We start from the raw sequence: 13,047 nt of genomic DNA on the forward strand, positions 1-13,047 counted from the left end.
AAATGGGGTAGAAAAGCCAACACAGCACTTAAGATCAATGTGTGACAAATTTCTAGATCTATGAAACAGTTCCTCAAAAAAACCAAACACCAACGTGGTTTAGTACTCTTTGTTTCACAAGAGCAGGAAAGGATTACCCAGAATTTGCTCTTCCTTTTTTCTAGGTATTGTATCAGGCATCCAACAAAATCTGTGTCTTAGGAACTTATGGTATACATTTGAGCTTATCTATAAGTTAATTCAACAGATATTTTCCAGGAACCAATTATCAAAAGCCATGAACCTTTTTGGTTCTGTTTTGTTGTCGAAATTAGATGTTGCTACCATCCTATTTTAGAAAGCTAAAATATTTTTTTCTTTTGTAGCCATGACTTTTTCCCTCTACAAAGTGGCTCTTGTACACATTGACGGTCACTTAAGTCCTTTCTTGGGCTCTATTCCAGATATGCTCATGCGTGCGCTCCTTCTCTCTCTCTCTCTCTCTCTCTCTCTCTCTCTCTCGCTCTCTCTCTCTCACACACACACACACACACACACACACTGACACACAAAGAGAAAAAACATTCCAAGAAAAAAATCCCATAGATTGGCAATTTCTCTCACTGTTCAGTCCTCATTCTTGGGTTGCCTTAGTAATAGCAACTGTAGTATAAATATGCTATTAAAACCCTTCTTGCCTTCAGTAAAGAAAACAACTCAGATTGGAGAACAGGGATCATCTAGACAGGCCAAGCTGACTCTAAAAGCCTGGCTGAAAAAGATTTCCCACATGCCAGTGGCTCGTGACTATTACAGTACTATCCGGAGCTCTGCCCATCACAGCTTTTTCGATATTTCATACAACAAAAATCTTTTTTGAAACTGGGTTAATAATATATAAAACTATAGTGGCGCAATTTAAAAATATCCATTACTTAATTCACTGTGGTTAATAACCACATTGATACACTACAGCACGACAAATTGTGTTTCCATTAATTTGATAGCTTTAATATATGAACTTTAATAATTTTAATATGATTGGACTGGTGAGTGAAAAGCAGAGTCAAAGAAAACAGAAGGAAATATAGAATGGGAAAATAAAGTAGGAAAATGAATGGAGAACTGCATAAGTACTGACAAAATATAAATAACTCAAGAGGGAAACAGTTATCATAACAAAGGAAAATGAAATGGATTGAAGAATTCTTTTTACCATAATAGTTTTAAATCCAGTCATTTGTTAAACCTGGCAGCAATCTGTATTATTATTCATCTTTTAGAAATGTTTGATTTATTTCTTTGTGGAATCTCTGTTTTTTTTCTTTGACATATATTTGCAAGCAGACTAGAGCATTTTATTTTATTTCATTTCATGCTTTGATGAAAGAATACATGAAATATATTTCATCTTTCTTAAAAATAACAGCCACATCCATGACTGGTCTGGAGGATATCAGGCTCGAAGCCATAAAATGAAACACAAACTTTAAGAAATTATTTTTTAAATTCTATAAATGATGGCATAGACATGTGATACAAATGGGCCACTTCAATCATTTGCGAATAAATAAATACGTTAAGGTTTCCTACTGATAAACAGATTTTCTAGAGGGAACTGGGTGGTAGTTACACAGGCATCACTGTATAGTACAAGATACTCACGTTTTAGGATGTTTCTTTGTTCTAGTTCTTCAGTGGTGGGCCTCTGGCTAAGTCTCCTATAATGACAAAAAGGATATACTGGAGGTTACAAACGAGGCTCCCTTAGTGGAAGACACAAAATGAAACAACAAACAAAGCTATATTTTTTCATGTTTTGCGAAACAAAAATCCATTTTAAACCTACAAAATAAAAGCTGCCTTTTCTGTTAGCATGGAGACTAGAGATTGTGGCTAAGACTGCCAACTATCCCACTGCCCATTCTCCCTTCTTCCTAGCAGAAACAGAACCCCGTGAGTTTTAGTGGTAGCCTCCCAGCTATAGAATTCTGCCTCCCGAGCAATAAAGTGTGGCTCTATGACCAAATTCTTGCAATGGGATGTGGGTGGAAGTGGTGCTTCTAACTGTCACTTTCTACCCTAAAACTGATGGAGTGTGTGTCTCCTTCTCTATCTTTCCTTCTACTGCAGACCAGAACTTAAACATGGTCATGTGACCCAGCCTGGATCATGCAGATGAGAGTGTCCATAGGGACAGAAGAGCAACAGAAGGAACCTGGATGCCTAGCTGACTGCAAGGAGCAATGCTCCCCAGCCATGCTGGATAATCCTCCTACCTCTACACTGTTATGTGAAAAAGAAAGAGACATGCGAAAGGGCCTGTTTGGACCACTGCACTTTCTGGTCTCTGTTAAAACAGCTTAGCTTTTTCTCTCGTTAATATGTAGTCATTAGGATCTAAAAAAGGTTGCTGCTCGAGAGTTCATATCAACTCAGAAGATGATCAATCTACACAGCATAGTGTTTTGGAAATGAAATACTGGTTTTGTGATCTCAAATGAATTTCCAATACATATAGTTATCTACAGATACATAGGCTCTTCCCATCTGCCATTAAGACGAGCCAGGTTCATTTGTGATTAGTAGCTACTTGTACACAAGAGCTGACTATTCTAATCACCCTTTAATAACTTAATTATTAGTCTTGTGTACATTATTATTTGTTGTTAATCACAAACAAAAACTTCCTCTGGACATAGGCTGAGTTTTTGCAAATTCAACGAATATAATGAAAGGCAATTTTAACACAGATACTATCAATTCTAAATTTTTATTGCTGTGACAGACACGGTTGGAAGAACTGAAATCAATGATAGTTTAAATATCTCATTAAAAATTTTGTTAAAAGTTTAATCTTCATCAGAGTTACCTTGACATTAACTTGAGTAATTGAGCCCACAAAAGCACCCAGTGAACATCTATACCAGCCAGATTTTGTGCCATCTGTGTACCCAGGTATGCCGTACTACATATCAGTAATATGTCGTCCTCCAAAGACATCATCCTTCCTCTGTTTATGGAGTTTCCTCCCTCTAGAATGACCTTCTCTCCTCCAACTACTGATATCTCAGAAATGCTTAAAATAGTACCTTGAAGGTGGGTATTTGAACTTTCCTGCAACTGAGAATTAAAGGCGCCTGGTTCTTTGCCCCTATACAGAGGTTATAGATAGATTATACACCTATTAAAGCACTGACCACAAAGCAGTTACAAAGATAATAACCATAGCTCTCATTAGTTCACACTTTTAAAGTCCCAGGTACTGTACTAGGGTTTAACTTACCTTATCTCGAATCCTCAGAACAATTCATCAAGGTAGCGGGCTAGTTCCCATTTTACAGATGAGGAAATGAGAGATTAATTCACTTGCCAAAGATAACATGCTAATGAATGCAGGAGCCAGGATGCATAACTAGTTCTTCTGACTTAGAAGTTTGTGATTTTCATGTGGCCCCATCATGCAATATATAATTCTGTCTCTTTCACTTGACATAGAGTTCTCTAAGGCAGAACTGTGGGTGATTTATCTTTGAATGACAGTGACTAGATGTGTCATGTTCTTAGGAAAACAATTTAGTCAAAATTACATATTTATAATACTAAAAACCATGCTCTGTTAAAATTTTTTTATACATGTAGTTTATGTGTGTACAGAGGCTCTCAAACTTTGGGAGGTTGGGGTGTCATCTTTATATAAAACAGACAGAAGAGGTGCTGTTCTGGTTGGATGGGTAGACCTGGGATGAGGGAGTCCCCTGTCATCCAACCTCCAAAACACACACACGCACACTTCTCCACGGAAGCCCAGTTATCACCTCCTTGCGATACGCCTCCGAGTATGCAATCCTTGATGAAACGGTTAGACAACCGCTTCTGTGATTATTTCACGGTGTTAACTTTTCACAGCATTCTTCATCAGTCTCGTTTTTGAATGTTTGGTTGGTTTTAAATTGTCATTGCTATATATGGCTTAAAATAAACACTTTTGTAAAATATAGGTTTTTTTTTTCCTTTGTATTATTTCCCTCTTGTATAGTCTCTCAAGCAGAATTATCTTGTAAAGAAAGACTACTATATAATTTTTTTTCATACTGTTAAGTTGTTCTTCAGATACACTGTATAAGAGCAATCTGCTATACGTGTCCCATTTTCTCATAAAGTTGCCAACACTGGGTTAATTTTTAAAAAGTGTTTTACTAGTTTAGGAGATATATAATAATTTAAATTAATAATAAAAAATTTAATTCTATTAAGTGCTTGCTACAATCCAGGCACTAAAGTACCTTCAGTGTAACAGCTCATTTAAACCCTCACAAGCCTGGGCTTAGCCCACCTGTAAAACAGATAATGGCCCCTGGAGCCCCAGCGGGCCAACCCTGCAGGTACACAGCAGAGAAGTCTTCCACTTCCAAGCAAGGAGAGGAGGACTTCCCTCCTGCCTGCTCTGGTGTTCCAGACTGTTCCCGTCTCCCAATTTATGCAGAATGAGAGAAGTCAACTAAATAACTAATACTTAAATATGCTTCAAATGATGATAAATAAAAAAATGAGAGCGTCAGCACTCACTTCTATTAAAACTGCCAAATAGACCTCCAAAGTCACTAGTGGCCAAAGCAGAAATCCTACAATGCCTGGAGGCAGGAAGAGAAGTGAGATGACTATTTATTTGAAGTTAAAAGGGGCCAGTTTTGACATGGGGGCTATGGTTACCTGACTTGGATGGAGCTGACCACTGAACCTAACTAATATTTTTATGGTACAACCCACAGGGCAGAACCCCCTGGAAATGACAGGAGTGCTAGTGAAGCCATAAATTAGGCTTATTGCCTGTTTTGATGAATCGCATTTTATTCGTTTGTTTATGGTTTATGGCTGCTTTGATGTTACAATAACACAGTTGAGTAGCTGCAACTGTGACCTTCTGGCCAGCAAAGCCTAAAATATTTACCAACTGGTCCTTTATAGAAAAACTTTGTCAATACTTGGATTAGGCTTTAGCAACCTCCGAGCCACTGACTAGTTACCGAAAGGCAGATTCTCTGAGTGCTTCGCCATCCAGGACCCACTTTAAAAGACCAGTTAGGCCAAGTGGGCCTTTACACAAGAAAGTCACAATGACTTCATGTAGGAAACTGCAGGAGGGAAAGTATGCATTCGTCGGTGCTGTACTGAAATTTCAGCAATTACCTGACGAGCTTGGTTCCAATTTGTTGTCGGATTTCCTGCCTCTCTTCTTCAGATGTACGCTGTAAGATGTTTTTGTCCTCTAACTCTTTCTTAGATGGTCTGTTGCCAAGTTTGATAGCAAGAGTATCCCTTCGTCGGATTTTACTTGCCAAAGCACCTGAGGATTGGAAAAGGAAGAAATACAGAGAAAGAGGGTTTTAAGCAAGCAGCACTCAAGGCTGCAGATGGCACGGACTTTAAACGGAGCCCAGACCAAATTCTTTGTCCACATGCAAGAGCGGAATTTTAATTAACTTAAGGAAAGAAACAGTTTTTAGTTGGATGTAGTTCATTTTGAAAAACTAGAGAACTATTTTTAAAAATGTTGGAGTACCATGAAAAAACTTGCAAGTATCACCTCATCATTTGGAAAATGATATTTTGAAGTTTATTTTGCTGAGTTGGCACGTCATGGAAATTACTGATTGCATAATGCCTTTCCTTCCTTTTTTCGAAGTCTTAAAAACTTAATCTCTTTACTTATATAATACAGTACATCTTGGTTTTCCCTTTTCTTCTACTCAAAAACCACACTGGCAAAAGTCTGCCTTTGCTACTGTTTTAATCTTACATTACCCAGGAATCCCTGACATCTCCACAGAAGATAGTTAATACCAGATGAATAATAATGATTTTTTTGTTGTTGTTCAGTATGAACTAGGAGTTTGAAAAACTGACATTTAATCATTAATATACTAATAACTTTCCATACTCTATCAATTCAGTTCCACAGAGAAGTTCCTTCCCAAGTCATTCTGCTAAGAAGATTTTTAAAACATCATACTTTCCAGTTCCATAAGTTACACATAAATGGTTGGCTTTATCCATTTTCCTTTCCTTCTTTCCTAGAAGGCATACATCTCACTTACTGTGGATGAGTGATTGTTTTTAATTCTTAAAAGGTATTTGTCATTCTTGACTCATTCTTCCCTGCCCTCTCTTTAAAGCCCAGCATAAAAATAAGTGAAACCCTCAAACATCTTCAGTGAGTAATCCAGGGAATTCTGCACTGATGTGCTTTATTCAAGAAAGGACCGGGGGAAGGGCCAGCTCTCCTCATTCTGAGAAAGGCCTCCATAATTAGAAAGCTTCGACCTTTGTACAAATACAAATGTGCATATCGGCCTCGGGAACGAAGACCTGTCCCCTGCCTCCACCCTACAGAATCATCTTTTGGAAAGGCCTGTCATCAAAAGCTAAACCTTAAGATATACACATTTCCAATCTGAGAAAAAGACGATGAGAGAAAAGGGAACACCAGATGTCTGGTTCCTGATGAAGCTTTTGTTCTTTACAAAATGCAGCTAGTTCTGTCCACCCCCCACTTTCCTTTCTACCTCTTGGAAAGAAGCCTTACTTTCTCCACCACCATCTTCGTCCTCATCCTCTTCGTAGTCATCGTCATCGGTGTACAAGATGGGCCCATCGGAGTCAGAGTCATTGGCCCGGTACTCTCTTTGGCCCTCGTCCTCCAAGGCACTGAAGGATTCTAAGGATTCTCCCATCAGCCCGGGAGCCAGTAGCTGAGGTGCTGCCTTTCCCAGCTCGTCTTTGGTTGTGACACTGTTAAAGGCACAGAAACACAGGGGTGGTGTGAAGGTCGGGGCAACCCTGGGGAACAACACCATCACCATGAAAAGGAGTGCTAGTTTCACGAGCAGCCTTCGGGCTGCTGAAAGGAGAAAGCAGACAGTGGCCAGCGAAGCCACTGACATGGAAGAATGCTATGTGTTATTTAATTCTTTGTTTTACAATCTTCATCTGTACATGGAAAAGATTGACTGGGTGGTGTCTGATATATTTAGTACGTGGATATGGTCAAACTATATTTTGCGAATTTATTTTTCTGTAGCAAAGGGGGTTCAGTGGAAAGAAAAATGGACTAGAAGCTCCTGGATATCTGACTTTGTACTTTTTCTTTGACCTGTAAATCCCATTTATCCTTCAAGTCTCAGTGAAAGCTTTAGCTCCTTCAGGAATCTGTCACTGGCCTTCAGCCTAGTTCCTCATCCCATCTCCCCGCTCCCATGGTGATCCAGTGGAGCATGTGGAACGCTGCACCTCAGCCACCATTCACTTGTCTGCCTTCCCGACCGCCAAAGTTCCTGGACAAGTACGACGCACAGTGTTTTGCTGCCCAACACCTAGAAGGGTAGTGACATAGAAAAGTCTATCTTCTTTCATTGATCTATGAATTAATCTTATTTTCCTCAGAGCCAATGAGTTAACAGTAAAAAAGTCACGTATCCTCCCTGCACTTAGGTTCTGCACTTGTGAACCCTCCTGTCACAGGACGATATTAATAACATGAGATGGAAAATGTGAGAGCTGAATGGACTCTTTAGAAGAAAGGTGATGTGATCATTTCCTACTGTGTAGCTTGAGTCTGGTTTAAGGTTACTATCCATATACAAAGCTTGCCAATTTTCACAAACTAGAATCAAAAAATATACTTCACATAAAAAATGTATCATATCGAAGACAATATAATCTTCATTTTATGATACAGAAGATCCTCACATCACTTTCTGATATAAATAGAATCCAAATTTGGATGTCACACATCCAAAAGGCCGTTTAGTGCAAAACATGTGCTTGCTGTTCTCACGAACTAAAAAAAGCCTCAAACCAGTTCTTTTTATAATAAAAACAGGTAAATTTTGTCAGAATCTGAGGTATTGAAAATTCTACTTTGTGGTTATAAGCCCAAGTGCTCTCAAAATTTTCTTTCACATGCTAGAAAAATCCAACAGCCAAAACTCTTGTTTTCAAAGGGAGAAATATGAAAATTTACTTTTTGTTGTGGAAAATATACATAAAATTTGCCATTTGAATCATTGGTAAGTGTATAGTTTAATAGCATTAAGTATATTCACACTGTTGTGCAACCATCAACATCTTCCATTTCCATTTATCTTCCCCAAACTCTAGACCCATTAAACTCTCCAGCCGTCCTCCCCTGGCCCCAGGCAGCTACTACTCTGCTTTGTCTCTATGAATTTTACCATTCTAGGGGCTTCATATAAGTGAAATCATACATTTGGCTTTCTGTGTCTGACCTACTTCACTTAGCATGTCTTCAGGGTTCATCTGTGTTATAGCATGTGCCAGAATTTCTTTCCTTTTTAAGGCTGAATAATATTCCACTGTATGTAGAAGCCACATTTTGTTTATCCATTCATCAGCTCAAGGACATTTGGGCTGTTTCTACCATTTGGTTATTATGAATAATGCGCCGATGAATGTAAGTGTACAAATATCTGTTCAAGCATACGTTTTCATTTTCGGGGGGCAACATACAGAGAAGTGGAATTTGCAGGATCAGGTGGTAATTCCATATTTAATTTTCTGAGGAACCATCATACGTTTTTCACAGTGTGAAATCTCACTTTAAATGAGAGAAGATCTATTTTATGAGAAACTTTTTCACATTCTGGATTTCTAGTCCATTGCCACTAGAGGCCATTCTTGTTTGTAGTTTGCCACTGGGGGTGACCACAGCACGTGTAGAAGATATGCCAATGAGTAACACATTCAGAAGAGCAGAACAAAAGATCCTTCAGGGTTGAGACCTGGTATTTGTATATGTCATGGCTCACTGATCTATTATGTTATCAATTATTTTAATTACATCATTTGTATTTTACAATGTTCTACAGTTTTCAAAGACTTCTGCATACACTTCCAACTGTCCTATAGTAAAAGGAAGGCAGAGAATTTATAGCCTGTGGAACCCGGGAAGGCTATGTATGAGTGAGTTGCCCAGCTGTGAGCGCCAAGTCCAGGAGAACCCAGACTTAAGACTCTTAAGTTTACCTATTAAATGTTACGCTATATTTTATTTTTACTTCATAAGATATATTATTATTATATTATGGGTTATATTTAATGTTAAATATTATACTTAAAATTTGTATTGATTAATTCATAACTTGGCTCTTACATGTCTCTAAGGTTCCAGGACATCCTGGACAATACAGTGCACTCCGTCAAATTTTGTAGAAAGGGACTAAACAGAGTCAAGTCCTTTTTGGATATGGGCTCCGGAAGGGCTTATTAGTTTCTGCCTTAAATTGTAGCAGACACACACGTTAATGATGAAGCTGCCAATGAAATCTACTAAATAGCTACTACCACATAATATGTGAATAGAGGTAGATATTTTTGCACATGGCCACTTGTCTCCTTTAAAGTTTTGTTATTTGTATTCCAAACAGAGCCTCTTCATAAGATGACAGGATTTTCACACATTCGTTGACTAAACTTAACTGCGGGAGAGTTCTAAGTAAAGCAAGTGACTAAGAGCCAGAAATTCTAATTCGAATATCCACTTAAAAACAGAAGAAAGAATTTGGAAGGAAATTTGAGAGACTACTTATTCCAGCCTCATTAACTCAAGAGCAAACACAAACCACCCCTGTGGGATGAACTGCAATTTAAGTTTTTTTATTTTGTGGAATATACAGAGAAAAAAAACAAAAAACAAAAAAACAAAACTCTATGCCCTCTTCTAGGAAAGCATGGTAGTTACCCTGACAGGAAAATCTATTATAAATACCTCGATGTCTAATCATGTCCTCAGCTTGCTCTCTGATCACAGTGCCAGTGGAAATGGAGAACAGATGCTCAACTCTTTTGTCTGACAATCTTGCACATACTTGGGCTGAAGACGGGTATTAAGCCCTCAGCATGCAGCACGGTGCCTAGCAGAACACAGCTTTCTCCCTAAATGATTGTGGAAGTGGACGAGGCAGAGTCAGGTCACTTTGGATACAGGCTCTCAGGGCTTAAGACCATCTAAGGAATCATTTTACATGTTGCACCTCGTTCTTTAGTATATTCAATGATAAACCCATATACTCTCTCTATTATCCCGTATTTAAGATATTTATACTTCCTGGGCATGTGGGACATTTGAGACTTTGGTAAAAACAAATGTTAACTATAACGTGTCGCCCACTTTTGTATCTTTGGTGCTTAGTACAGTGAGTGGCACACAGAGGGTAAGCAAAAAGATACGCTGAAAGAAAGACCGTTTAGGTCTAAAGGTGGGAATTGATTGCAATGGCGGAAAAAATAGTCACTATAAATAAAAGAAGATATTTGCTATGCGCTGGAAGTATTGGGGATACCATAACTCTTTATTTCAATATCTTCTTTTCCCACAGTATTAACCAAATAAAGTAATTTGCAATTTTGCATTTATTTATCTTTCCTTGGCTTTCCTTTGGATGATGGTGCTCAAGGTGATAAAAACAAACAAACAAACAAAACCAAGAAACAAACACAAAAGAAACAACAGAAGAAGTGGGAGTAACTATTTTTTTTTTGGAAACTTACAAAATTACTTAAAAGAACATGGAATTTGGTGTGCAACTCTGGGTCTGCATTCCAGCCCCGCCACTTAGTAACTGGGTAATCTCAGGCAAATTGCTTTACCTCTCTCAGCATCGGTTTTCTCATTTATTAACCAGAAATATTTCAGGGAAACTCATGTGAATTAAATAACTGAAAGTTCCTGACATTATGTAAGTATTCAGTAGATGGTTATTATCAGCAATTCAATAATTAAAGTTGATATTTTAGTCTCTTGATCCAAATCAACTTAATTAATGTACTAAAAATTTTTAAGTCTAATATGACAAAGACTTTTTTGGAAGAGGAAATATTCAATTAAATGATCTGAAGAATGAATTTGGTTTTATTCTTAGAAACAGAAGATACTGGATCTAAGTCTTCCCTAGACAGAACTGGCTATGTCTACCATACTCTGACAGTTGTCCCTTCATACCTGTGGGACAGGTGAGCTACATGGCTTGTTTCCCTTCATGTAGAAAATTGATAGGACTTTATGAATGATTAGATGCAGGAAACAATGGAGCATGAGGACCCTAGGATGAATTACAGGTTTCCAGCTTGGGCAACTAGATGATGGCATACCTGTGGCATACCAGCTTCTGTACTGGTTGCTGGGAATATAGAGGTAAATAAAACACGTTGGCTAGTTCTGTCCCCCAGGAAGGAAAACGAGCTGTCAGAGTATAATAGATGCAATAACCAATTCTGTTTGGATGCCCATTGACAGGCTTCTCAGGGGAGGTAACATTGGAACTGGGTGGGGGAATTAAGGAAGCAAGAAAGGAGTGTTCCCGAGGTTAGAGGAAAAGGAGTTGGAATTTGAAATAGCTCTTTCCTGATGGTCTTTGTTTTCTTAGAGAAGGGGAAGGCTGAATAACTTGGTGAAACGAAGGTAGGCAGGAGTGGGTGAGCAATCTGGACACGTGGTAAAGATTTAAAGGAACCACTATAAGGAAAGAGAAGCGACTGTCTAGGGAAAAGACTGTTGAGTAGTGATGAAACAGGCTCTAAATGTACTTGAAAGCCATGGATCGGAAGTGGTATCTACCTGTAGGACCAATGGCGCTATCTCCAGAAGCCCATGGCATTCCCAGGGGCAGGGCTATGAAATAACCAAGGGTTGGATGACATGGGTATTTATCTAACAATCACTAGATTAAATTATAAAAAGCAAAGTAGGTTCCTTTATTTCCAAGAGAGCGGTTGAGTGATCAATAGCACCCAGTTCATAGGGAACGCAGAGGGAATATGGGGTTTGGACCCCGACTCACCATTTTGCATTTTCTCTGCTAACACTTAAGCCAGTGCCTGAGTGGACAGTGGTTCTGTTTGTCGGCTCTTCAGTCCAGAGAAGCTGACTTGGGTCTAAGGTGGGGATGGCCAGGTCAGCTCCATTGCTGACCAGGACAACAGGAGTGTCCAAGGCACTCTCCTCCGAAGCTAGGGGAGGGGCGGGGAGTGGTGGGGGAGGGGCCGCAGGGTGTGGAGGAACGGCAGACTTGGATTTGCCTGTGGTTAGCTCCTCGGTCCCAGGGACAGTCTGCTCAGTTTTGAGACTCTCCACCCTGGTCTCCGAAGGCTCGGACGTGCCAGAAGTGGTTGCATCTGAGGACGGTCGAGACGCTGGCTGCTTGCCAGTTTTTTTCTTGCCCTTCGTGATTCCCACAGGCCCTGTTTTGTTAGAAACCGTCTCCTTTGAAGCTTTGGGATGAGGCGAGGTGGAGGAAGTAGATGGTGAAGCTGATGCTTTGGAGCCAGTTGTTTTTTTTGAATGAGAGGAACCAGCTAAAACAGAGAGATTTTGCATTAAAAGTCAAAGAAGACAACACTTACAAAATAAACTGAATTGCTATTGTCAATGACAATGTTCTCTTAAAAATTTTTTAAATGTGTTAAATAAATGAATAAAAGAAAATAGACCAGTAATGATAATGGTTTTGGTTTCTGCCGCCTCTCTGCCTCTACTCTAGGAGGGAGCAAGTGATGCTTGAGGCAAAACACTAAGGGACAAGAGTCCTGTCTTCTCCCTCCTGTCTTTAGCCAAAGGTCAATCCTTAGTGCCTCTGGGCTACCCGAAAAAATCCCTGTATGCTCCAGAGAAGGGACACTATCTTGTGTAGAGGACAGACATTGGCAGCTATGTGGAAATAATACAAGGTTGGGTTCATCACAAGTTACACAAGTTCTATGATGTCTTCCTGGAAATAGAGTGGCCCACATTCAGAAGAGGTAGAGTATGTACCACCAGCTCCCTTCTGGGCCCAAAGCAAATTGACTCATCTTATCGCTAAAAGAATAAACTCCAAACCAGCAGTCCCCATGGCTCCAGAGAGAACAGCTTGCCAAGCTGGCCTCTACCTCCATCTGCAGTGGCTACGGGGCAGAGTGAAAACAGATGGCCGCATATAAAAGACAAGTCCCCTTCAAAACATCAAAAGGCAGAAAAAATTCTTTTCTACCAAAAAAAAAAAAAGTCTAAAT

At 39.3% G+C, this 13,047-nt stretch overlaps 1 protein-coding gene across 3 annotated transcripts in view; it reads right to left on the reverse strand.

The window, feature by feature from the left end:
- The window catches only part of PHACTR2 (phosphatase and actin regulator 2), a 222,303-nt gene that overhangs the window by 32,979 nt on the left and 176,277 nt on the right, over positions 1–13,047 (reverse strand). For all 3 annotated transcript variants that reach the window (XM_015592136.2, XM_015592137.2, XM_006915356.3), the window contains 4 exons: positions 11,838–12,351; positions 6,566–6,771; positions 5,170–5,326; positions 1,645–1,700 (listed from right to left, as the gene is read on the reverse strand). In XM_015592136.2, the coding sequence (XP_015447622.1) occupies positions 1,645–1,700; positions 5,170–5,326; positions 6,566–6,771; positions 11,838–12,351 (933 nt within the window). The remainder of the gene's footprint in view (positions 1–1,644; positions 1,701–5,169; positions 5,327–6,565; positions 6,772–11,837; positions 12,352–13,047) is intronic.

The sequence above is a fragment of the Pteropus alecto genome, unplaced genomic scaffold, assembly GCF_000325575.1.
Source record: "Pteropus alecto unplaced genomic scaffold, ASM32557v1 scaffold185, whole genome shotgun sequence".
Taxonomy (NCBI): Eukaryota; Metazoa; Chordata; class Mammalia; order Chiroptera; family Pteropodidae; genus Pteropus; species Pteropus alecto.